We start from the raw sequence: 25,793 nt of genomic DNA, 5'->3' as shown, positions 1-25,793 counted from the left end.
TATTTTTTTGCATTTTAAGCGAATCAAATGGGACAGTAAATTTAAAAAAACTAAATGAATAATAATAACAAATGAAAAGGAAACCATTAAAACAGTGAGACTGTAAATAAAAGGATGATTCAACGATATTAATGTTAAATTAATACCATTGAAAATTATAAATATTCATTTATGTCACACAGTATAATCAAATCAGGAAAGGTTCTTGTTAAGTTTTTTTATTTTTTGGATGCAATGTTTGGCACATTAATTACTTTATCAAGCCATTAGATATGCAAATCTTTCAGAGACTAACAATTTGATTCTGTATTTTAGGGCCACAGTTTGATTCAGAAACCGATTTATTTAGAGATCCTGCTTTAATTATGTGACTGCGACAAAAGAAAAAGCAGTCTAAAAAAGTTGAAAATGTATTTAAGACAATTCAAATTGTATCAAATTCCGTCAGTTAATAATTAATCAAAAATAGGGCTTGTTCATAACTTAAATGATCAGATTTAGATTATCTTAGCTGCCTGGCTTTGTCTTAAATAAAAAGATATCAAAAAAATATTCAAAACCTAATTTAGCAAAAACTTAATCAGATTAAAATTGATTTGAGCAATTTCAGTCGACTCAGAATTCCCAAGAATAGGAATACATTTTTTTCTACATGAACAAGCTGTTTATTAATTTATCCATTTATTGCCGATCCGTCCAACAGACCCTGACTGAAGCACCTCAAAATGTTAATCCGGACATAAATGATCTCTGTGCTGCCTCTCTTCAGGACTTCCTGAAACAGGGCGAGACCGTGTCAAGCCGGTGTGACGAGCTGCAGTCTCTGATAAAACGGGGCTGCAACAAGACATTGATCGAGAACCCGCTGGGGAAACGGAAGATTCTCAAGAACAAGTCGGTGACCGATCGGAGCAAAGCCGGAGGGAACTTGAGACCAGAGAACATCACTCAGGTCCAGCCCCAAAAAGTCAGCCTCACCCTCCGATCTGGTGCGTAAACATCGACTTCACATCTGGTCCAGCTATGTAGATCAGTCACTTTGTAATTTTGACAATTCTTGTCCGTTATAATTATATAAAGGTGAGCCGCAGTCCTTTGAGCTGAAGTTTAAGCGTGCAGAAGATTACCCCATCGACCTGTACTACTTGATGGACCTGTCCTTCTCCATGAAGGACGATCTGGAGAACGTAAAGAACCTGGGGACCAGTCTGATGAATGAGATGTTGAAGATTACTTCTGACTTCAAGATAGGTCAGGAAATCTCATTAGTTCAAGTCTCTTATTGTTGTTTATAGTTTATGAAACTGGGAATGGATTGTGCTTGGACATTTTACTGCTTGTCTACCTCACAGCTTTACAAAGTATGACTTTTCTTTGTATCACCTTCATCGTTTTAGCTTTTAGCTTCCCTGCCCTCTCATTGGAAAGCTTTGCAACCTGAAGAGAAACAAACTACAGAAATTCTGTCAATAGTGCCTGTTTTTAAAATCTGTTTTCACATTTTATTTTATTATTGACGCAACTACTGACAAGCTTGTATAAAATTCATTTTAAGTGGTAATAAACAGGGGGATTTAACCCATTTATTCCTCAGCAAACCTACGTTTATGTATGCCTCTTGTTCTAAATCTATACAATAGCCAGATTCTGCTTTTGAAATAGGTTCAACAAGAATCTCTCCATGCTGACACAGTTTGACCTCATATAGCCAAGACATTATGCACTTATTTTGGGGAGAGCCTAGTCATATGTATTTATAGTCATGTAAAACAGAGTCAGAGACATTCTCAAGAATACAACTCCTTGTGTTAGGCAGAAAAAAAATAGTCTGCTAAGAGGTTGTGGGGATTTTGGTGAAAAATCCCCACATATGATTTTAAATGTGTTCAAAATCATAGCAGACTTTGGCACAGATGCACTGCTATCAGGCTGGAACTGGACAAGTGTTTCGAATGTTGTTCTTCTACAATTACAAGTGGCTACAGTTAGGCTTGCCACAAAAACAGGTTGATAAATTGTCCCAGAATTTATTGCGATAAAAAATAATATTGTCATTTTGAGATTATAGTCAAGAAATATAATGGTAAGGACATAGTGATGCAAGTACATCCTCTCAAAAACTTTCATTTCTAACAAACACTAACACTGGAACTCAATGTCATTTTGAATCTTTAAAGTAAATAAACAAAACAACTGAACCAACAAATAAAATGTACACTTAAGTCTCACTAAGCAAATTTGCCCTTACAAAATAGGCCAAATCGCCAGATTGAAGCTGTTTGTCAGCCATTCTTTGGTAGAAAGAGAAAAACAATCAATCATTCAAATGGAAATTATCAAAGCCATTTCAATTTATCTTGTGATTAATTGATTTATTGCTTATTGTATCTACTGTATCTGTACCTGTCTACAGTTTATTTTTATGGATAAATATGATGACCCATTTACTGTTTTTATTAACACCTTGCTGATACTTCAAAGAGTTCACACTGGCTGCCTTTCCATTGACCATATAATTGCATAATTTGACATTTTGAAAATAAATTCCCTTAATGGAAACATGCAATTTCGCAACCAAACTTGTTTTTCTATTAAAAACGGATGTTACCACTGGCGCAAACCACAAAGAAGATGATGGCAGGAAGTAGTTGGAGGATGATGGCGCAGCATGTTTAACAACTTATTTCATGAATAAGTGTATTCACGAGTGGTTTTCAATCTTATTTAATGGAAACACCGCAATGTCAATTTTTAAAATAATTTTATTTTCCGACATTACCGGAAGAATACTGACAAAGTTTTATGCACATTTGTAATGGAAACGCAGCTCATGTCAGGCACCGACGCAAAATATTCCCAAATGTTGGAATAGAACATTTGTTCTATTCCAACAAAGTTTTAGAGCATTATCCTTTCACCAAAACACGGATACATCTATTTTACCTGTAGTTTAACTCAGATTTTTTTTTTTTCTTCAAAGGATTTGGCTCCTTTGTGGAGAAGACAGTCATGCCTTACATCAGCACCACTCCGGCCAAGCTGCTGAATCCATGCACAGGCGACCAGAACTGCACCAGCCCGTTCAGCTACAAGAACGTGCTGCCGCTGACTGACAATGGCGCCACGTTCAACAGACTGGTGGGGGAGCAGCAGATCTCGGGGAACCTGGACTCCCCCGAGGGCGGCTTCGACGCCATCATGCAAGTGGCCGTGTGTGGGGTAAGCCACTGTTCACCGACATCAACATGAGGTTCTGGATTTGAGGGTAATTTTCCCGCCGTTCGCGCCGCTTTCTCGCAGCTACGACTCACCAGATGTATCTAGCAACGTTTATAGGGCGGAGATATTTTATGAGTCTTCTATTTTTGGATGCGAATCAAGCTCTCATGTGTTTGTTTTTAAGCTGCTCGTTTACAACTCTGCTTCCAGAGATTTGAGGTGATTGCAGATTGGTATTTCTGTTCATTTTTTTTCTACAGGAACAGATCGGCTGGAGGAACGTAACCCGCCTACTGGTGTTTTCCACTGACGCCGGATTCCACTTTGCCGGCGACGGCAAGCTGGGTGGCATTGTGCTGCCCAACGACGGGAAATGCCACCTAGAGAACAGCGTCTACACCATGAGCCACTACTATGTAGGGAATGTCTGCTGTTTTGGCTGGCCTGGCAGCATCGAAGGCTTCCTGTGACGTGAAGGTAACCTAGTCTCTCTTTTGTCTTTTCAGGACTACCCCTCAATCGCTCACCTGGTTCAGAAGCTGAGTGACAACAACATTCAGACTATTTTTGCCGTCACAGAAGAGTTCCAGCCCGTTTACCAGGTTAGCACACGTTAGCCTTTTTTTTTCTCCTCTAAAGCTTTTGTCAGAATCATAATGAAATTTTAGCCTCAAACTTCTGCTGTAAGTTAGCAACAGTGTACAGTTTCAGTACATCGGTGCATTTGGACTGCAAAAATATGTAGAGATTTTAGCAATCGATTACTCTGTTGAACATTCTGATGATTAGTTGGATAAAGAAAATTGACAAATTCTGCAGATTTTTTATTTAACCACTTGTGCTTTTTTTATACAATACTACAGTTACTTTTTTGAGTAAGAAAATGAAAATTGTATTCCAGAAAATGCAATGACATAGCATTCAGTTAGTGTATGCTTGAATACTTGTAGCAAAAGTTACATCTGCAGCTAAATAAATACTGTCTACTAATCTGTTGATTTGGTTTTGGTTTTATAAATGGCCCATTTTTATAAAACCACTTTTGTTAACCATTTAAGACGGGTAACAAAAGATGCTTTATCGAGAAGCTTTTTTCTTACAGAACTCAAACCAGGTGAAGCTAAAAATGCCATTTGAGGAGTTTTTGGTAGAATATGTACATATTTGTACAGTTTTGGCTTCATTACTGCTCTGACTATTTTGCTCTTTCACCAAATGGCCTGTTTTGATCCTTTATACTACAGTTAGCAATTAATTGATTACTAAATTGGTTGACAGTTATTTCAATCATTGATGAATCATGATTAATCATTTCAGCCGTGGTAGAGGTTGGTTTTAAGGACAGGAAAACGAGAGTTTTTTGTTAAATGCTGTTCTTAGTATTTCCTCTTTCTCTCTGCAGGAACTGAAAAATCTGATACCAAAGTCTGCAGTAGGCACTCTGTCTGCCAACTCCAGCAACGTCATCAACCTCATCATAGATGCTTACAATGTAAGTACATTCTTCATGATTTTAAGTACAACTCAAATCCAGTCGAACTGATCACATTATCATTTGCTCAAATGAGCGACAGGAACGTTGTGCAGCATTCTGAGTTAAGGTGTGTCTGCATTCCTTCTTAATCTGCAGCTAATGCTTTGTTTATTCTCTGCTGTCTAAACCAAGCTTCCAGATGGCATTCCAGTGAATAAGCTATGCTGTCTTATCTTTTGTGTTTTTTTTTTTTTTTTTTGACAGGCTCTTTCTTCTGAAGTGATTCTGGAGAACACCAAAGTTTCAAACAACGTGACAATCGAGTACACGTCTCACTGTAAGAACGGAGTAATCAATAAGGGCGAAAATGGAAGGAAGTGCTCCAATATCTCCATTGGAGATGAGGTGGGATGTGGAAGATGATGTTTTCATGTTACAGATATCGTAGAGTCTTTCATTGGACATCATTGGACAAGGGTGGCATTGTCATTTGATTAGAAAAAGATTAATTCTACAATGTTGGACATGCATGGTGCAGTAAGCAAAAATACACTGCCTGGCCAAAAAAAAAGTCGCCACCAAAAAATGGTCACACTCTCTAATATTTTGTTGGACCGCCTTTAGCTTTGATTACAGCCCGCATTCGCTGTGGCATTGTTTCAATAAGCTTCTGCAGTGTCACAAGATTTATTTCCATCCAGTGTTGCATTAATCTTTCACCAAGATCTTGTATTGATGATGGGAGAGTCTGACCACTGCGCAAAGCCTTCTCCAGCACATCCCAAAGATTCTCAATGGGGTTAATGTCTGTTCAATCCCAACCCCTTGAGTTCCCTTCGCATTGTGCGTGTGGAAATGCTTTTGCGTTCACAATTAAACATACTCCTGAGTTCTGCTGTTGTTTTTCTTCGATTTGATTTGACCAAACGTTTAAGTAATCGCCAATCATGATCATTCAGGATTCTTTTCCGACCACATTTCTTCCTGGAAGACGATGGTTCCCCACCATCCTTCCAGTTTTTAATGATGCGTTGGACAGTTCTTAACCCAATTCTAGTAGTTTCTGCAATCTCCTTAGATGTTTTCTCTGCTTGATGCATGCCAAAGATTTGACCCTTCTTAAACAGACTAACGTCTTTTCCACGACCACAGGATGTGTCTTTTGCCGTGGTTGTTTAAGAAATGAGGAGTTACTCATTGCATCAGCTGGGGTTAAATAATTTGTTGCCAGCTGAAAGATAATCGCCTATGCAGTACTTATCCAATAGGAGGCTTGTACCTATTTGCTTAGTTAAATCCAGGTGGCGACTTTTTTTTTGGCCAGGCAGTGTAGCTATAGTAGTTTTATTTGAGAGTCTTACCAATCACAAACCTTTTGATCCTTTTCAATGCATTTACAGCATTTCTTTTATAATGGTCTTCTATTGTCTGTTGTATGATGCGTTAATATTTTCTGAACAAGTTGTTGTTGAGAATGAGAATTTATTCAACTTACCTGGTTTAATAAAGATTTTTCAGCTTTTTTAAGACTCTTTCTTTCAGGCATTAAACTGCAGTCCTTTCAAGAAGAAGAAGATGCATATTAAGATTAAGATTCCCCAAGCATGTCAGTTAAGATTTCTAGTGGCACCAGCAGCTTTTCAGTGAATAAGTATTTCTCCTGTGTTCCTTCAGGTCCATTTTAACATCAGCATCACCTCTAAAGGTTGTCCAAACAAAACCAATCCTGAGATTATCAAGATAAAGCCCCTGGGATTCACAGAGGAGGTGGAGATTATCCTCCACTTCATCTGCGAGTGCGACTGCCACAGCGAAGCCATCAACAACAGCCAGGTCTGCAGCAACGGGAACGGGACGTACGAGTGCGGAGCCTGCAGGTACGAATCCCTCCAACACCTCTTTTTTTTTGTCATAATTGCCCTTCTGGTTATCTAAAGAAACCCCATTCGCTTGGCGACCCTTAACCCTCCGCTTCAGGTGCAAAGATGGTCGCGTGGGCCGGGAGTGCGAGTGCAGCAGCAACGAAGTGTCCACGGAGGACATGGACCGGACCTGCCGCAAGGACAACGGCACCGACATCTGCAGCAACAACGGGGAATGCGTGTGCGGCACCTGCGAGTGCAAGCCGAGGGAGAACCCGGAGGAGAGGTACAGCGGGCAGTTCTGCGAGTGTGACAACTTCAACTGCGACCGCTCTGGAAACAAGCTCTGTGGAGGTGAGTCTGTGGGGAGGATGCGCTCGTAGTCTTAAGGGTCACGCCAAATCATTTTCCTGTGAACGAGTGGAACACTTGAAACCTGGAAACTGGACTGAAAGTTAAGCAGAAAAAGAACCGAAACATGACCAAAAATATCTTTTTTGCTCTTTGCTAATAGTTTGATGCAGCCATTGCCACACCATCCCAGTATTCAGCATTGTTATTAGTAATATTAGTATAACATTATATGATTTTATAGGTTACAATTTACCTGCTCTGAAATAAAATAAACAAATAATATTTTCTTGAAGAAAACAATTAAAGGATCTCATAAACACAACTCATTCGGGTTGCATGGTTTCTGTTTTGTTGGTCTTGAAAAACATATTAATATATTCTCTGCAACAAAAATGAGGTATAGGTCACTTTGAAAGGGCTTGTTGCCAAATTTATTCTACCAGTGTCTGAAAACTTAAAAAAATAAAGACAAGTAGTTTTTTTCTACCTAGCATTTTCCATTTTCTACTTGGTAAAAGTCTCCATTCGCATCAGCCGCCTTTACTGGGGCCCAAATTTGTACAATTCTTGAATAGCATCGAGGGTTTCAAAAACTCTCCTTAAAAAAGCAGTTCCTATCGTCACTTTTATCGTTATCACAGTAATACCACAAAATATTGAGACAAAAATTTTAAGTCCATATCACCCATTCCTGCTTTGGACAGCTCTGGTTTAAAATCTCTGTCATTTAAAATTCTAAAATCTAGTTTTACAGTAACTTCCTTCTTAAAGTCACTGCAAGGCATTGCCTCTGATCCCTAAATATAAATAAATAATGACAGCTCATTTCTAAACAAAAAGTTTAGAAAAAAAAAAACCTTTCGAGTTCCATTCTCTTCATATTCAAGTTCTTAAAGAGAAGTGAAAATTGTCTGAAACCGGTATAAAATGGAGTTAAAAAGTCTTAATTGGTGAAACCTCAGAATCAGTTGATTATCGCAGAATTATTGTTTTTTTTTATAGCGATAATGTTGTAAGAAATATGACCATAATGCATCTTACTGAGACGAGCTCCGTCGTTCTTCCCTCCGTTCTCTCTGCTGTTCAGGACACGGGCGCTGCGAGTGCAGGAAGTGCATCTGTGACCCCATGTGGAACGGAACTGCCTGCGACTGTTCCCTGGACGAGAGCACGTGTTTGGCCAGCAACAAGCAGATCTGCAACGGCAGGGGACGCTGCGATTGCGGCATCTGCAAGTGCGACGACCCCAAATTCCAGGGCCCGACGTGCGAAACGTGTCCCACCTGTCCTTCAGTCTGCGCTGAACACAAGTAAGGAATGACTTTGTGTGGAATAAAAACCACCTTTAAGTTTCTATGTTGACAACCGAATCCATCCACAAAGTCAAGAATTCTGAATTCTGTTTTTGGTCTGGCAAAATTTCTCCTTAAAAGTAGGGATGCACCAATCCACTGTTTTCCCTTCCGATACGATACAAATATCTGAGATTAAGTATCGGCCGATACTGATCCGATACAGAGAAACAGCGCTGAGTTCACTTAAAACGCTTCTATTTTTTTAAACACAGACACAAATGTACTGAATTACAAACTTATTTGATAACGTTGCACTAGTACAGCACACTTACTTACACCAAGATACAAATACAGCAAAATGAGACTACTTTAATTTGATCAATCAGGATTAGGATTGCAATTAGGAGTATTACAGCTAATGTAAAGTAAATAATAAAGAATCTGAAACTGACAAAAACAATAAATGACTATTTTGGTTAAAAATGTAAACCAACCTTCTTTCAAATGGTTCAGGAAGCGCAATTAGGAATTCTAAATATAAAGTAAAACAAAAAATAAAACATGACGTCACTCAGAGCACAAAGCATAGAATTAGACTGAATAGATCTGCCCTTATGGATCATCACATTGCCACGGATACCCAATCTAGAATTCTTTTCAATATCAGGACCAATACAGATATTAATATTAGATGATGGGTGCATCTGTACTTTAAAGCACAAAACTTTTACAAAGAAATTCCCTGAGTTTAGAATGTAGAGTAGAGAGGGCCCTGCGGAGGACAGTGAAGGGAACGGAAACATTAACTGGAACGCCAGATATAATTCAGCGACACCTTGTTTGCAAAGCTACAATACAGGTTATCATCAAAGGAGATTTTATTCCTTTGTTAAAGCAGTTTGCCTTCCCTTCCCAGAAAGATTCTGTACAATCAGTTTTTAAAATGTTTCACTATTATTCATTTGGTTTTCTTCAGAGAGTGCGTGGAGTGCCGGGCGTTTGGCACTGGGGTGAAGAAAGAAACGTGTCAGAAGGAATGCAGCGACTTCACCATGCATAAAGTGCCGACCAAAGACAAGATCCCCCAGCCCACCGACAAATCCTACCCCGTCATGCACTGCAAGGAGCGGGACGCCAACGACTGCTGGTTCTACTACACGTACGCCGTCACCAACAGCACGGAGAAGGTGGTCTACGTGTTGGATGAGCCGGGTGAGCACAGACCCCGGCCCCGTGGTGATTACAGAGGTTGCCCTAGCTGGACATGTTTGCCGATCCTAACTCTGCTGCCCCGTTCCAGACTGCCCCACGGGCCCGGACATCATCCCGATCGTCGCGGGCGTGGTCGCCGGCATCGTCCTGATCGGCTTGGCGCTGCTGCTCATCTGGAAGCTGCTGATGATCATCCACGACAGGAGAGAGTTCGCCAAGTTCGAGAAGGAGAAGATGAATGCCAAGTGGGATACGGTGGGTGTCTGGAAATCCTGCCGACATTTCTGGCCAGCGTTTTAGCCGAGGCGATTCAGATGTGGAAAACAGGTGCAGCTCGGCCCTCTGTGTTGCTCTGCTCCTTCACAGGGAAGGTAATCAGTTGTTCTTAGCAGCAGACGGGATTTACTGCCATGTTTATATCATTACGAGCGCCCTCGCTCCCGCTCTGAGCGCTCTGGCAGCTGTGAAGACAGATTGGATTTGTTGCTTTTGAACAGGGCTCGACCGAAGAAGGAAAAATGTTGGGAGTCTGTGTGGACTTTTTTGGGAATGCTATGTGCTCTGTGCATAGCAAAACTTTTTCCAGGGAGGGGCTAAGCCTTCTTCCCGCCCCGCTTCCTCCCTCATGTCACAATGGGAGCCAAGATCAACAGGAGGCAGAGCAGGAATTTACTCAGGACCATGTGAAGTCATACTCCGCCACCTAGTGGCAGGGTTATGCCACAGTTGATTTGAATTCAGATTAACATGACAAATTTGATATTGTATTGTCACCTTCCTAAAATAATGGCCCAAGTCATTTTATACAAAAAAGTGATTTTGTCCAAAAAAAAACACTCACTACCTCTTCTTTTTTTTTCCGAAAGATGATTTAGGCAAAAAAAAAAAAAAAAAAAAAAGAAACACACTTTTCGCAAAAATGTGGTTTTAATTTTATTTGAGTTTTATGAACTCCATGGAAGTTCCCACTTTAGAAAAACAAGGCAAATGAAGTAGCAAAAGCAACTGATTATGTCTTCTCTTAACAAATTACAAATTTATTCATCCCCACAACCTGACTGTCTGAAATGTATTCTAAATACAGGTAGGATGCATCTAGAAGCAAAATAGCAGCAGGATGAAATCCCACTGCTGACACTATACAGTGACCTGGGCGTCTGCAGAAATTTACAGCATAATCATTGTTTGATTGTGCTATGGATTTATGGAAATCCAGAACACAGCAACACAAACCAGCTCAACTCAATTCAGTTAGTTTATCAATCGCCTTTTCACAACAAGTGTCGTCTCAAGGCACATTTCAGTTCAGTCATACATATATTCTAATTGGTCCTAGTTATCAAGCAGTGCATTAAGCTCAGTTTATTATTCGAACTAACAAATAAATGTTCTTTCTCCCCAGTTATCCAGTTCTCAGAATTCATTTCAATGCAAATTATTCCAGAAAACAGACATATTATTTATTTATTTATTTTATGTTTTTACAAAGTTTTTCACCAGACTACGCTGCAATGTAGTCACCATCTAAAGGTGAAGTTGGCAGATGTCTAAGGACGGCAATGTAGCGCTAGCATACAGAGAACGGTGGTGGTTCTGATCTACCGGTCAGTAAATCACAGTATTCTACCGTTCTTGCTACTGGCCTGGTGGATCCATGGAGAGCAGATCACCTCAGTTATTCAGTAGGAGTTTATATGAGTGGCAAGAAAACTTTGTCATTTGAGAAAGTCATCAGCTTAGTTTTTTTTCCCCCTGCAATGTAACTCTCAAGTTAAACGGAACATTAAAATCATCTCTTTCTTGCCATAGCTCAAAAGTTGGCAGACAGAGGTAGCATTCTCTAGAAAGACGTAGGGGACGGCTGTGTTGTCCTCCGTCCTCTGCTCTCACCTGACCTTGTTCTTCTCCCTGTATGCTTCTTATTTATTCCTCTTTACTGTACTGATGTTCCTCGTTTTCCCTGCTGAACTCTCCTCTGTCCTCATTCTCCACCTGTAGCAAGAAAACCCAATTTACAAGAGTCCAATCAATCAGTTCCAGAACCCAAACTATGGACGTAAAGGCGCTGTCCTTTGAGTTCGTATTTCTTTTCCTCTCCTCTTGTTCTTCCTGCATGGGCTATTTGTTGTTTTGTTGTTTTTCTGTGTGTCCTCTGACTTTAGTTTCTTCCTTCATTCAATTTTTTTTTCTCTATTTCTTTTTTAACTTTTTTTTTAACAACATAGCCGCTATAGAAGTAGGGGTAAAATCCCTGTTTGGATTTACAGTTTGTAAAAGACTGCATGAGTGTGCCGTGGCAACACAATGCAGCAAAAAATACTCACCTTTGGAAATATTGGGTGGTATGAAAACCATCTAACCAAAGCATTATGTGGTAAGTGTTTGAATAATTGTGTTTATGATGCTTAGTGGCTGTCTGGCATGTTCTTAAAGTACGACCTGCATACATGACGTGTTCATTAAGGGATGATCTCTACTGACATTCGGCGACTAATTTGTGTGGTGTTTTGTTGTTGTTGTTGTTTTTTTTAAACTAAAACTACAGCGCATTTGCAAAAGTATCCATGCCTCTTGAATTTTTTGCATTTTTTTTCTTCCCACATTAAAACCACAAACTTTAATATTTCCTCGAGAGATTTTTCTCTGGTAGACCAAGACTAAGCAGAGCACAAAAAGGACGTGGAAAGTAAGAAAAACACAATCTTCAAATTTCTTAGCAAATCAAGTTTTGAAAAGTGGTGGGTGGTTTGCCTCGATGCCTCACAATAAAATTCCAGACAGCCAGTTGCCTTAAAAAGGTACTTAATTGGTATTTAGTTCACCGACTTAATCACAGAATCAAGCTGTTTTGGGAAGATCAGGGAATTTACTAGACAGTTTATTGATGAAGTTATCAGGAGGTTTAAAGCAGAGTTGAGGTATAAAATTATATCCCAGCCTTGCTAATCCATCCTCCAAAAATGGAAATATGTAGGGGTGGACCCATAAATCCACCCCGATAGATCGATGATTGGCCGATACTCACATGAGAAACCGATCTTCTCCACCAATTTTATCTACCTGTGGAAGGGTCTGAAAATCAGCCACTGCCCGGTTTTGCTCCGCCGTCAGAGGGTTGACTAACTGACCCGCACAACAGGTTAACAATAGTCACCCCACTGTTGCCAAATTGGTCACTTTATTTAGCATCGACCAAAATCCGAATAGGCAGGTCAGGCTTTTTAAAAATTGTTGATCAGACACAAAAAAAATGCAATTGGTGCAGCCCTAGAAATATGTCCATAAATCTGACATTTATGTTAGAGTTGCAACAATAAAACCTCCCTAGAAGGAAAAAAAAATCAGTCTACCATAATCAGATGAGACCAAAATATCACTTTTTGGCCCATCCTGGGGGAATGGTGAGAAAGGCTTTTATCCAGCAGGGACAGTGAAAATGGTCAGAGTTGATCAGACGATGGGTGGAGGTACGTAATTAACTGGGTGGGCAACTGTTACAGACTGACCTGAGAAGACTTGAGACTTGGGCAAAGGGTTCAGCTTTCACCAGAACTACGATCTAGATCATCAACATGGAATCAGAGTGTTGAATATGAATACAGATCACTTTTATGTCCTTTTCCGTCCACTTTTCAACTGTTCAACTGCTACTTTGTGTTGGTTTACGACACACAATCCCAAAAACACACCTTGAAGTTATTGGGATTTGAAGTTTGTGGTTATAAAATGACAAAACGTTACAAAAAAAACCCCCCAAAAAAACTTTTTTAAGGAGCTGTACTTGTTCAGCCGACTTCCTGTGAGGGTTTTGAATTTGAACTCTGTTGTTTTTGTGTGCTCTCCAGGGTGAAAATCCAATCTACAAAAGTGCTGTCACAACTGTGGTCAATCCGAAATACGAGGGCAAATGATGGCCCCCTGGGCCCTTCCTGAACTCTGACACCAACTCTGCAACAGCCGCAGTCATACACCAGCCGGTCCGGCGGGAGCGAGTGGCGGAAAATTTGTGCGTTCGTCTTCGTTGCTTCATCGTAGCATTGTATCACTCGGCCACCGCGTCCTGTTTGTTGTTACTAACACGTACAATTTATACCCCATGTGTCGTATTCTTGATGTACAGTATGCGGTCTCTGTACATACTTCCAAGCGTCGCGTTTTGTTTTCTGCTGACGGACCGGTCCGATTCGGAGCCTCCGGATTTAGAAAGACTTCTCCAGCTCGTGCTTCTTAGCAGTCAAGCCTCCTGTTTTAACGCGTCACTGTTGCTGCACTTCGTGTCACGTGCGTCTGTGTATATTTAGAGAACGACTGCAATAAGGTATTCTGAACAATCTCGAGCAGAATTCAGTACAAATCGGACAGAAGGAGCGAATAAAGTGGTTGTAAATGTAGTTTTGAATTTGCGAATGATTTTAGTTGTTTGTTGTTGGGGGTTTTTTTGTTGTTTTTTTTTGCACTCCTGCAGATTGCTGACCTGATATGAAAGTCAAAACACAAGACAGATATGGAGTATTTTTACTTGTAGTGTTGAGATGGCGTGCTATCGCAAAGAGATTGTACAACACTTGTTAAAAACAACGAAGTAACAGCAATGCTGAACAATCAAAAAAAATTCTGCAGTCATATTATGATGAGATACAGCTCTGATGTAATCAAGTTTTGATTTCTGCATTTTAATTTTTTTTTTTAATCCTCAGGTCCCACGTGTTTTCTTATCAATTTGTTTCTGTGCCAGTTTTGTTATTATTCACACTGAAGGATTGAAGATGTCGCATGAGTCACATCAACAGTGTGCTCACACCCAAATGCCTCTAAACTACAACACAGGGCCTTTCAAAAATATTGCTTTTAAAGTGCCTTTTTTTTTAATTTTATTACCATGTTTGCCCCAGTGCTGTTCACAAGATATTTATTAAATACCAAAAAAAAAAAATTCTTTTTGTTTGGCTAGTTTGTGGTTCTTTTTAACACCATTACAGTAGTTCTTCATTGTGCTTTATAAATGTATTTTTTAAATGTATTTTTCAGAATTAATTCAATTCTGATTATACCATGTTATACTACTCCAAAAAATGTTATGAAGAATTTCAGAAATTTTCTAGAAAAAAAGCAAGGACATTTCTGAGTTTGAGAAGTTGAAAATTTGAGAGAAAAAACTCTCAGAAGTGGCCTAGAAAAAGTTTTGAAAAAGTAAAAAAAAAAGAATTGACTTTTGGAAATTGTCAGTTTTGAAAGTTCAACAATTTTGGCTAATGAAAATGTGAAATTTCACCGTTTTCCCAGAATATTTCTTGAGTTCAGTCTCAACATTTCTGATTATTTTTTTTCTTGCAAATTTCTGACTTTTGGAGTTCAACAATTTTAAGGGGTTTTTTTGTAGAAAATATCTGAGATCATTCTCAAAATGTTCTTTTTTTGTCAGAAATTTACAACAGGAAGTAGATTTAAAGCTATCAAAAAGCAACACACAATCTCCCAATTTAGAGAAATTCAAGAACAGATGAGGAACAAAGTCAGTGATATTTTCCAGGCTACATGTCCAACTCTAAGGTTTGGGACTGCAGCAGAACAAGCCATCATCTACAAAAAGTAAACATAGAGCAGTGGTGATTCTTCCAAGACATCAATGCCTCTTCCACTGAAAACCAAAGATACCATCTAAAGCACCACAGGCCTCAGTGTTAATGATTCAACAATAAGACAGAAATTGGGCAAGAACTGCTTCCATTAGAGAGTTAGAAGGTAAGATTAAAAAAAGCACATAAATTGACTGCAGTAACGCCAAAAACATCTTGATCTCAAAAGATTTGCGGGAAAATATCTTGTGGACTCATAAATCAAGAGTGGAAGTTGTTGGAAGAAGTTATATTTTGCTTGAAGCTAACATAGCATTTCAGAAAATGAACATAAAACTGGTAGTAATGTACTGGTGTCTTTTTTTTTTTTTTTTTGCTGCTTCAGGATAAGCAATGTAGCCAAAAATTCTGCTGTTTAGAGAAAATAAATAAATAAAACGGGACATTTAAAATAAAACAATGGTTTTTTTTAAATTTATATATGTTTTATTGTGTGTGTGTTTTTTTTTTTTGTAATATTAATTGGTAAAATTCACATCATATGTCATTATGCTCCGACTGCTAAAACCAAAGAATAAAAAAACGTTTTCTTTTCCATGACTCTATGCATAATGTGCTGGACAACCGGAAGTGCCAACAAGTCACTCCGGATATGATTGGAGTGAGAGGTCTCACCGAGTCAAACCATCTGTGCTTCCAGCCAGCACAGCACAGCAAAGTTCTCTGTCTCTGTTTTCGACATTACAAAGAGATAAACAGGCTCTTTGTAGGGGGGAAATGGAAGACGACGTCTTAACGACGCTGAAGATTTTAATCATCGGTGAAAGTGGCGTTGGCAAGTCCAGGTAAGACGAAGCTTTATTCGGGTCAAGAACATGGCAAGAATCAGCGCTGCCTTGGATGTCGGCTAGTGCTATAGCCTGCTAGCGTCTGTTTTGATTAAAGGCGTCTAAACGAGCCAAACAGGACAGTGGAGCCGAGTTTAGCCTGAGCGAACATTTTCCATTGGGGTTTGTTTTTATTTTTAGCACTACTTACCAAGCTGTCAGGGCTAATAAACACCAAAGAACAGTAGAAGCCTCTTGTTAGCCGCTGGTGGCTAGCGGCTAGCTGCTGGGTGAGCTCATCTTTGTTCACTCCTTAAGATGTTGCAATCGGGATGAGGTTACCGCACAGGAGTCCAGGTCACCTTCTCTTCACCGTCACATCTTTTCTTTTCTTTTTTTTTTTTTTACCATGACGCTAAACAAATGCCTCCTAAAAACACCCTGGTCAGTCAGTGTGTCCGTCCAGCACCAAGCGGCTTGGATCGGGTTTGTTGTTCGTGGTCATAAATGTGATCCAGGCGAGCTGCCTGCGCTGCCAACCAGTCGGCGCTAAATGTCAGCGCAGCATGTCGTCCAGGACCGTTCATGGAACACGGATAATGAGGACATTGGAAGGGGGGGAAATGCCGGTAAAGTGAAATATTTGCGGAAGAGAAATTGGGATCAGAATTTCTCTCCTGGAAGAAGATCGGAGTCATGACTCGTTTTGAGGAGCTGCAGGTCTGGTTCTTCTTCACTGGATGATGGATGGATGGATGATCCACACCTTTCCTCTGAGCCCAGCCGCGTTAAGAAGCTCATCCCTTGTTCACGTTTCATGCCTAGACGGGATCTTGTTTTTGCATAATACCATTTTATTTACCCACAGTTGTAAACAAAACACGATCTAATTGCTTTTATCAAATTATTCTACTTTTTCAACTGTAGCAAAAAAATACCATATGTAATTTCTGTTGATATGCAATTATTTTGACTTTAATTCATACATAGTCTTACGCAAAAATCCTCTTTCTTTTTTTGTTAAAAAAAAATGCAGTCATTTCCAATTAATGACCTTTAATAGCACAAATATGACCAGCCGGATCACCAGTCGCGATGTATCCTAGCGCAGCATTATTGCGCCATGCAGCTGGAGAAAAGTTCAACTCTTTCTCGGTTGAAATGGACAATGAGCTGGGAACAGTGCGACAGAAAGTATTTGAATCCTCAAGTGTTTAAAACCTTGAGATGATTTGTTACCAGCTTATTCCTAAACAGAACCAGTAGGGAGCGCTGTAATGTAGATGGAAGGGTAATTTGAAGGCGCTCGTTACTGCAGACGAACCCGCGATTAACATTTATCGCGTTGTTTATCATTTATCACGATAAGATTTTGGTTGTCACGATAAATTCCAATTAGTTAAAAAAAAATCTAAATTTCTAATGTTTAAAAAAAAACAACCCTAAAACTGTCAGGGTTTTTATTGCTATATTTTCCCCACTCTATGTTCAATGAACACCAAATGATTTGGAAAATATGATTAAATGCAGTTACTGCGTTTGTTTCTATCGATATAAATCCCACTTCTCTGTGAGACTGGTGTCCTAAAGAAGCGTATTTTAAATGTGAATGTTTCTCCAGAGCATCGTCTGCCTTTGGGGCTGTGAATGCTACGTCATGCAGACACAGCTACCTGGAAAAACAAAAGTAGCAAATGGTTCTTCTTGTTACAATATTACAACAAATTATCATGCTAAAACTTCACGTCCATATCTCCCACCCTTCTCCAGAAGCGTGCTGTACGTCTGCTCGTGTTCCCAGGCATCAGAAGAGTTTCCTCTGCGCGCTGATTGCTAGCTCGTCGTTCAGACCGATGGCGGCGTTTCCACCGAGCTATTTGGTGTCATCGGTTACAGTGGGCTTTTGTTTTCTAAAGCAAACAGGTTCAGCTCAGGATTAGTTTCAGATGTCATAATAATGACCCCAAGCCGAGGTAGTGTCATCAGGACGGGGAAGCGAGCGGATTTGTTTTATGCGACTGCTTCCGATCGTCGGGAAGATGTCCGCTTGGCAGGGAGGACGCGCATTTGATTTTTCCCTGAACCAGTAACATCCACTGCATAGCTCCTTCCCTCTTACACAGTAAACACTCAGTGCTGTTTGTCGCCCTACAGAGGGGCATCCTGGAGAGCTCTTCTGGGGGTCAGAGGTCAGAAGCGAGCCTCCTCATCAGGCTTCTGAAGAAGGACTTTGAACTTTATCAGTCACAGACGGGAAGTGACCTCTGTCCTCCTAGCTCATGTGTAGCGAGCGGTGACATCATCTGAAAGCCTGTGTGTGTGATTCAAGTGAAGGGCGAGGTAATCAATAGAGACAAAGATGAGGTCGGTGGATATTTGAGCCAGGCTACAGGAAGCGCTGTCCAGAGCCGAATCATGAAGGGATAAAGAAGCAGTGAGTCGTAACGAGACGTGAACTTAACCTCCTGTTTTCCCACCAACAGCCTCCTCCTACGATTCACAGATGACACGTTTGACCCGGAGCAGTCGGCGACGATAGGTGAGTAAAGACGCCGCGTCTGTCAGAGCTGCTGCTGCAGAACCGCACACAACACTGGGTTTGAAGAATCGAAACCAACCTGTACTTCTCCCCGCTTTTGTTGCGCCATCTTGTTCAAGAGGAAAATGTCCCCTCTAATAAGCACGTTTTCATGTACACATCCTCTCTCAGATTAGACACAACGTAACGTTTCTTTGTTGTTTGCGTGTTTTTATTCAAGCTCCTCTCTCACAGATGCTTAGTTGTAATTCATACGGCAGCAATGAAACGTTTGAATTGTATGTGGGAAGAGATAAAATGTCACAACGACGACCCAGACGAAGCAGTTTGTGAAGGACAATCCGGAATATATAGAGACCATTATCAAGTTATGTTTTTTAAACCATGTCGTCTGGGTGATGCGCTAGCTTAAAATGACCTTTAAAGGGGCAGTATTATGTATTTTTCAGGCACATGGTTCTATGTAACAAAGCTGAATGTAACCGTTTTTATAACAAAAACTTTTAAACCTGTTTCATATTTAAAGACTTGAATAAAAAAATTGTCATATTTGACTTAAAAAATGTTTTTAATATAACTAAAAAAAAACGACTTTACAATTTGACACCTTGAACTTGGGGCTCTGCCTCTTTAAGAAGCTCCTGCTCTGTCCAACACTCTTACTTCCAGAAAGTCATCACGTTACTTCTCCATTATGCCGTTTACAACTGTTCTTAGGAACGTTGGACTGAGAAGTAGTTTGCATGATGAGCTCAACGGATTCGCAGTTCCACCAGCTGTTTGCTAATTGTTGCTGCTAGTCTGAAGGAGTCGAGTGTAAACACGCAGCTCTTGGTGAGAGCAGGGCTTTAGGCACCCCTGAGTGGCTGTCAAGGGAGATTCAAGGATTTCTCAAACTTGCATGAAAGGATCAAGGCAACATTCCAGGTATGTTTTTGATGAGGGAATAACATTACATCATGATGTAGAGCTCAAAAAAAGTTGATTTTACATAATAATACCCCTTTAAATTACAACATTTTCAGAAAAATTTCTTCTTCACACATTACTTCCTTTGTCAGCCCAACAGAGTACTCAATACTGAACTTTTGAAAATGATCATTTCTAGTTTTCTTGTTTGTTTGTATCCTGGTCTCCCAAATGCAGCCATATGGAGAATTTCAAAACAGTGAGAGAAATGTAGTTCTTTCCTTTTACCAAAATAAGGGTCCTATTTTCACAGTTGAAACCAGATCTTTACATCCATTCCACAAAAAGGCGGTGAACGTTTTCTCTGCTGTCACGGCCGACACAGATCGACCTCGCGTCGACCTCCGCCATTAGCGGCGTCTCGTTGTGTAGGGCGATTGCAAACAGATGCTTTTTGCTGGACGGTTCACGAGGAAGCACACGTCAGATTGTGTAACGGGTCAATGCGGTGAAGAGTCGGACTGGAAGAGAGTTTAAATTCCTCCATTATTTCCTGTTTACTTTGTCCAATCTAATGTTCTTTCTAAGAATGCACCATAGAAACGCTTAACGACGTCAACAAGCGCATGCTGTAGGTTCGCTGGCGGATGAACCTGCAGCGTGGCGCTACAGAGTAGTTTCAAATTCACTGTTTTTTTATTTTTGGGTTTTATTCTACGTTTATTAGCCCTCCCTGCTCCGAGACACCGAGGTGAATTACCTCTTTGCACGAGAAAGGAAGGCGTGTTCTGTTCAAGCTGACGTATGGACCTGTTCCGGGTTTTTGGACTTGAATGCTCTCTGAGCCGTTTGACAGCTGGTTGCATCTTGCTCTTCCTCAATTTTCAGCACAGACTCCCATTGTTTTGGGTTTAAGACACCAAAAGCACACTGTCCCCTCAGTGGGGCGTTTGGATGCTCCTTCACAGCGTCGTTCATCTAAAAGACGGCCCGGTTACCGGGGGTTCGGAGACGGTTTGCGGTTCTGTGTGTCTCGGCAGGCCGCAGTCTGTCTGCTGGATGTGATATTCTTGGCACTGATGGATTAAAACCTGCGAGAGTCATCACACTGGAGCATGAGGTAACCACGGCGATTTGATCGATTGTCTGAATTTCTGCTGCATGTAGGTGTCGACTTCAAGGTGAAGACCATATCAGTGGATGGAAACAAGGCGAAGCTGGCGATATGGGTGAGTTCAAATGTTCACATTTCGATTAAAGGCATTCATTTCTTTTCTATTAGAGACGAGAGCAAAACCTGTTTGTGTGATTGCTGTTCCTCTACGCTGCCACAAGATGGCACTTGTGCACCAGGAATGTCTTGTCTACACTCTGTAACCTCGGATGGCCTTTTGTTTTGCAGGACACTGCAGGACAGGAGCGCTTTCGAACCCTGACACCGAGTTACTACCGCGGCGCCCAGGGAGTCATCCTGGGTAGGTGAACCACCACCATCTTAAAAAAAAAAGTTTTTTTTTTACTTTAAGGTCAGGAAAATGTAAAGTCCCACTGTTGAATCCAAGCTGAAAACAGATCGTTTTTTGGCCTTGCAAAATGATATCTAAAAGTATTTTATCTACATTTTTTTTCTAATTTAAATTGTCAATAATTTTGTTACTTCTTGTATTTCATTTGTTTTATCTTATGTTTGATTTATGCATGTGTTTTTAAACTCCCGACATTTTTCTCTAAAGCATTTTGAATGATCTTTTCCACAAAATGTGCCATGCAGCTTACGTAACACAAAATATGATGCTTGGGAATCAGCTCTCTAAAGTTCAGAAAGAAATCGGACTGAACGTTTGTGAGGTGTGCTGCAACTGAATCAAAAGATACTTTTTTCTTTTTAAAGCTTCTTTCAATTCAGTGCTAGTTTGCTTCCCCTTCCTAACTCAAATATATGTTTTTCAGTTTGATTTCTCTTGATAAACATCCGTTTAAAGGTGGACCGAATTTTGGAAACTTTTTATTCTATTAGAATATACAGTGGCGATATATCATGATGTCAGATTTCACGATATATCAGTGGTAACATCGGTTTCGGCCGATATTAATCACTTTTTAAAAAACGGTAGTGGTCCGACAAATAAAACTGGGCCAATGTTAACAACCAATATTTATTTCCATCTTTATGCCATTTGTTTTTGGAATCAAGTTGGTCACATGTCAGTGAAAGTGATACAGCAAAGAATTGTGGGTAGGTTAACTGAAGCGGAAAAGCACTGGTGAAATCAGTGGTATTTATTTTTGTCAAGGTGTCATAAGGGTGATAAAATATGAATATTATTGGTAATAATCTGTAGCAATCAATAATATTAATGTCAGATTACCTTTCAGACTCAAGGCCTCTGATTAATATCCAGCATGTTTTGAAGAGTGTTTCAGTTATTAACGGGAGAGCTCGGTGTCTGAGCTCCAGTTTTTTTTATTTTTATTATTGTCATGATTTTCCGATCCCCTGCAGTGTACGACGTGACGAGACGAGAGACGTTCACCAAGCTGGACAACTGGCTCAATGAGCTGGAGACCTACTGCACCAGGAACGACCTCGTCAAAATGCTCGTGGGAAACAAAATCGATAAGGTGAGCGGGTCTGACGCATCCGTTTCCACATTCAAGCCTAACAGAAAGTGTTTATTAAAAATCCGCCGAATGTTTTACGTAGGGATGCGCTGATGCACTGCTTTTTAAAAAAAAAAAATACAGATATCAAACAATACAGATCCGATACCGAAAGTCAGTGCTGGATTGGCTTAAAGTGCCAAAATCCAATTTTTTTATTTTCCAATTTCCGGGCCGATACAGATAGTAAAGGGATAGTTTTGTGTAACACCTTGCAATTGGGCCTCTGTCTCTTTAAGAAACTCTGCCTTCAGGCAATCATCGCAACATGGCTCCTCTGTTAACACATTAACAATGTCTTTACCGCCGTTGCACTAAAACGTGGCTCCTATAATGAGCTCCACCAGGTGCTAATTGCTGCTGGCTAGTCTGAAGTCGAGTCAAGGGGGACGGCTGCTCTGTAAGATGGAAGCTTAAAAAGCTTTAAAACTTCGAGGAGGAGCTGCACCTCGAAGGCGGGGCTAGGTCCACCCAGGCGTTTTGCACAGCTGAGTGGTTGCCACAGGAGATTAAAGGATTTATCAAACATGCATTGAAAGAATCAAAGTAACATTCCAGATATGATTTTGTTACAAAACGCTAAAAAAAAAAAGTCAATGTTGGGCGTGCTGTGGTGGCGTAGGGGTTAGCGCGACCTACGTTTGGAGGCCTTGAGTCCTCGACGCGGCCGTCACGGGTTTGATTCCCGGACCCGACGATAATATTTGCCGCATGTCTTTCCCCGTCTCCTTCCCCCTTTCTTATCAGCCTACTTTCATATAAGGGACACTAGAGCCCATCAAAGACCCCCTTTAGGGGAAAAAAATGTCAATGTTAAATGATACAGCCCCTTTAATATTGGATCAGTGCATCTCTAGTTCAGTTAGTAGTCAGACTTTATAAACTGGCTTAAACAAAGCTAAGACGTCTTTCCTGTTTTAGGATAACCACGACGTAGACCGAGCCGAAGGGCTGAAGTTCGCAAGAAAACATTCCATGCTTTTCATCGGTAAGTCTGTTCTCTACTCAGACCTGCCGAGCGTATGAGGTAGAGCCGGAGATCACACGAGGGAAGCTGCTTTTCCAAGTCGTCGTGTTTCTGTCCTTTTGGTCCACGCCGTCTTACTCTGTCCCCCGTCCACGCAGAGGCCAGCGCCAAGACGAAGGACGGCGTCCAGTGTGCGTTTGAGGAGCTGGTGGAGAAGATCATCCAGACGCCCGGCTTGTGGCAGAGCGAGAGCCACGGCAGGGCGGTGCAGCTGACGGACGAAGACGCCGGGGGCGGAGCCTGTGGCGGCTACTGCTCCATGCTTTAAACCACGCGACGCGACGGCAGCACATGTTAACATCTACACCCCAAAACCCCGTCTCTCTCTCTGTCCCTCTGTCTCTCGTCCTGAGCTGAGCTCTCTCTCCAGACGGTCGACCGTCCCCCACTAAGACACTAGTTTTGCACAGTTAGTAGAAATGATGCTGCGCAGCTCAGTCTCAATTTAAATGAGTCAGGCTTTTTTTTTCTTCCTGCTGTTTTTTTTTTTTTTTTTTATCTTTTAGGACCTCTTTCAAAGTCTGCTTCGATTTCAAGCTGGTTTTTTTTGTTGTTTTTTTTAGTCAAAATAACTCTAGTGTAAGCCAAAGTCCGTCAGACATCTTTATTCTCAGTCTCTGTGTGATCTGAGGGAACCAGGGTTCTCAGCCTCCAGCATGCTGTCTTCTGTCCTAAGAGCTCGTTGCCTGAGCAACCACATCCATATCGATGCTGACCCGACTTCTCTGCAGTGTTTGACCTGGGATGTGCTTCATCCCGCCCCCTCCTCTTCCTCACAGACTCTGTCGATGTATCGCTGCTGATGGAGAAGCTTCTGGATGCGTCGCTCGCACAGCTGCCTCGTTTTACTTCAGTGTTCGGAATGCCGATTTACCTTCTGTTATTGACCTGGACTGTAATCCTTTGCTTTGTTTCTGAAGAGCGCATAAATCAAAAGAGGCGGGCACCGCTGAGCGAGGAGAAAGACTCGCTCACAAGACGGATGATGTCGGACACGTTGGCAGTTCGTCAGCAGAGGCGAAAAGTGTTCAGATCGTGTTTCTACACAATCTGGGAGGATCAAAGCAACACCGTCGAGGCGCCGGTGTCTGAGAAAACCCGTTCAAAGTGTCCTGTGACTCAGATCTCTGAACACATTGCGTTTGAGCGCCGGTTTCTTTTCCTTCACGATGGGTTCGGTGTCCTGAGTGGGACAGGAGGCCGTTTTTAAAACCAGTTTATGTTTGCATGTGCCATTCTTTGTCTTCGTCTTTGTCCGTCTTGGGAAATAATCCTCTCGGACCGTTTTGTTATAAAGATTTTAACTTATATTAACGCATCGCATACATGAGCGTTTGAATTTAGATTAGCTAAATATAATTGAATTAGATTTTTATGTACTTCTCAAAATAAAACCGCAGTTTATTTAATAAAAATTTTTCTTTTGTGGTTAGAAACAAGTTGAACCATGTAAAACCTTGTAAATTGTACATTTTAGGACTTTAATGGGGGTAATTCATGTATGAATTGTAAAGCTGAATGTACACATATCTGACTTTAATCCGCCCGGTGTATTAAACTTAATAAAATTCCTTTTTGAAGTGAATATCTTGATTTCAATTAATACAAGAAATGCCACATTCTTACAAATGCATTTAAAAATATTCCCACTCCGTGAACATTGACTCTCAACCATGACTTTGGAGCTAAATTGGGGCCAAAAAGTTTGCTCAAAGGAAATGAAAATTGAAACTGAAAACAATGTCAAACCATTTTCTGAATTAAGGTATTTTTCAGTTTCATATACGTATATATATATATATATCTATAGATATATATCTATATATAGATATATATCTATAGATATATATATATAAGGTTTTTTTTGCTTTTGTTTCAACAAACTTTAGCTCCGTATGGTTCTAAGTTTGCTCTGGATTAATTTATAGGTTTACTATTTAATTAAATGAGTTACAACATTTAATCAAAGTATTTTTGAATCAACATATTTCCACTTATTTAATTTATTGCATTTTTGTCATATTTAAATTCTATCACTTTTTAAAATAAATTTAGTACTTTGCATCTGCTAATACGCATTTAATGTTTTGGTTGAGGTAGCTTGTTAACAAACGGGGATCAATGAAGTCTGTTATTCGTTACCGTGTTCTGTCACATAACTACAAATTACTACTTTGTTTTATTGGAATTTTATGTGACAGACCAACACTCGAAAGGAATAAGATGTAAGGTTTTCACTTTTTGTTCCCATATTTATACAGAGAAAGGAGAACATCACAGATTTAGGGAAAGTTTGCATCTATGCACTCCAAAACAAAACTTGAGTCCTACACGTTTTCTGTCCACTTCCCCAACTGCACGCTACTTTCTGCTGGTCTGTCACTTCAAATCCCAACAGAATAAAGTGAAATTTGCGGTTGAAAAAAAAACGCCTAAACGATAAAGACCTTTATGGGAAGTGAGAATAAGCTTTAAGAAGTTGTAGGCAGACATAGAAATAGCTGTGCTGACGTCTTTGCTATGCTAGAAATGTCGCTGTTAGGTGTTGGGGTTTTGATCACACAACGTGCGCCGCATTCCTCTGTCCTCAGAGCAAAGACAAATGTTTAAACAGAGCCCAGGGATCCCAGCCTGTAATCCATCTAAATCATTTTACACCAAAGCGGCCCTAAATCACCCTGTCACAGCTTAGAAAGGGATGCACATCATTCAAGGCTAATAAGCCAAAGACTGCGTCTGCTAGCTTAGCTACAATTTCTGACAGAGAGTCGCAGCAAATGTCTAAATATATAAAGCAACAGAATCATTTATTTGTGCTCTGGACGGCTGCAGTGTGGT

General features: G+C 40.5%; 2 protein-coding genes across 3 annotated transcripts in view; both read left to right on the top strand.

Moving 5' to 3' along the window:
* The window catches only part of itgb1a (integrin, beta 1a), a 34,085-nt gene extending 19,734 nt beyond the window's left edge, over positions 1 to 14,351 (top strand). The window contains exons 4-17 of one of the 2 annotated variants that reach the window (XM_032551030.1): positions 770 to 989; positions 1,081 to 1,251; positions 2,981 to 3,219; positions 3,480 to 3,635; positions 3,726 to 3,821; positions 4,622 to 4,711; positions 4,958 to 5,098; positions 6,368 to 6,570; positions 6,671 to 6,909; positions 7,997 to 8,219; positions 9,181 to 9,416; positions 9,505 to 9,671; positions 11,415 to 11,492; positions 13,262 to 14,351. In XM_032551030.1, coding sequence (XP_032406921.1) covers positions 770 to 989; positions 1,081 to 1,251; positions 2,981 to 3,219; positions 3,480 to 3,635; positions 3,726 to 3,821; positions 4,622 to 4,711; positions 4,958 to 5,098; positions 6,368 to 6,570; positions 6,671 to 6,909; positions 7,997 to 8,219; positions 9,181 to 9,416; positions 9,505 to 9,671; positions 11,415 to 11,492 — 2,259 coding nt within the window. In that variant the 3' untranslated portion in view covers positions 13,262 to 14,351. The remainder of the gene's footprint in view (positions 1 to 769; positions 990 to 1,080; positions 1,252 to 2,980; positions 3,220 to 3,479; positions 3,636 to 3,725; positions 3,822 to 4,621; positions 4,712 to 4,957; positions 5,099 to 6,367; positions 6,571 to 6,670; positions 6,910 to 7,996; positions 8,220 to 9,180; positions 9,417 to 9,504; positions 9,672 to 11,414; positions 11,493 to 13,261) is intronic. The other variant, XM_032551031.1, reaches the window with a different exon arrangement.
* A 1,297-nt stretch (positions 14,352 to 15,648) lies between these two features.
* LOC116711639 (ras-related protein Rab-18) lies at positions 15,649 to 24,540 on the top strand. Its single transcript, XM_032551032.1, has 7 exons — positions 15,649 to 15,837; positions 18,303 to 18,358; positions 20,435 to 20,496; positions 20,670 to 20,742; positions 21,771 to 21,889; positions 22,850 to 22,916; positions 23,054 to 24,540. Exons 1-7 carry the CDS (start codon positions 15,770 to 15,772, stop codon positions 23,221 to 23,223), a joined length of 615 nt encoding a protein of 204 aa, XP_032406923.1. The 5' UTR covers positions 15,649 to 15,769; the 3' UTR covers positions 23,224 to 24,540.
* The last annotated feature ends 1,253 nt before the right edge of the window (positions 24,541 to 25,793 follow it).

Source organism: Xiphophorus hellerii, chromosome 21 (genome assembly GCF_003331165.1).
Source record: "Xiphophorus hellerii strain 12219 chromosome 21, Xiphophorus_hellerii-4.1, whole genome shotgun sequence".
Taxonomy (NCBI): domain Eukaryota; kingdom Metazoa; phylum Chordata; class Actinopteri; order Cyprinodontiformes; family Poeciliidae; genus Xiphophorus; species Xiphophorus hellerii.
Note: the sequence above shows the minus strand (reverse complement) of the source record. Positions and strands in the feature narration are given on the sequence as shown.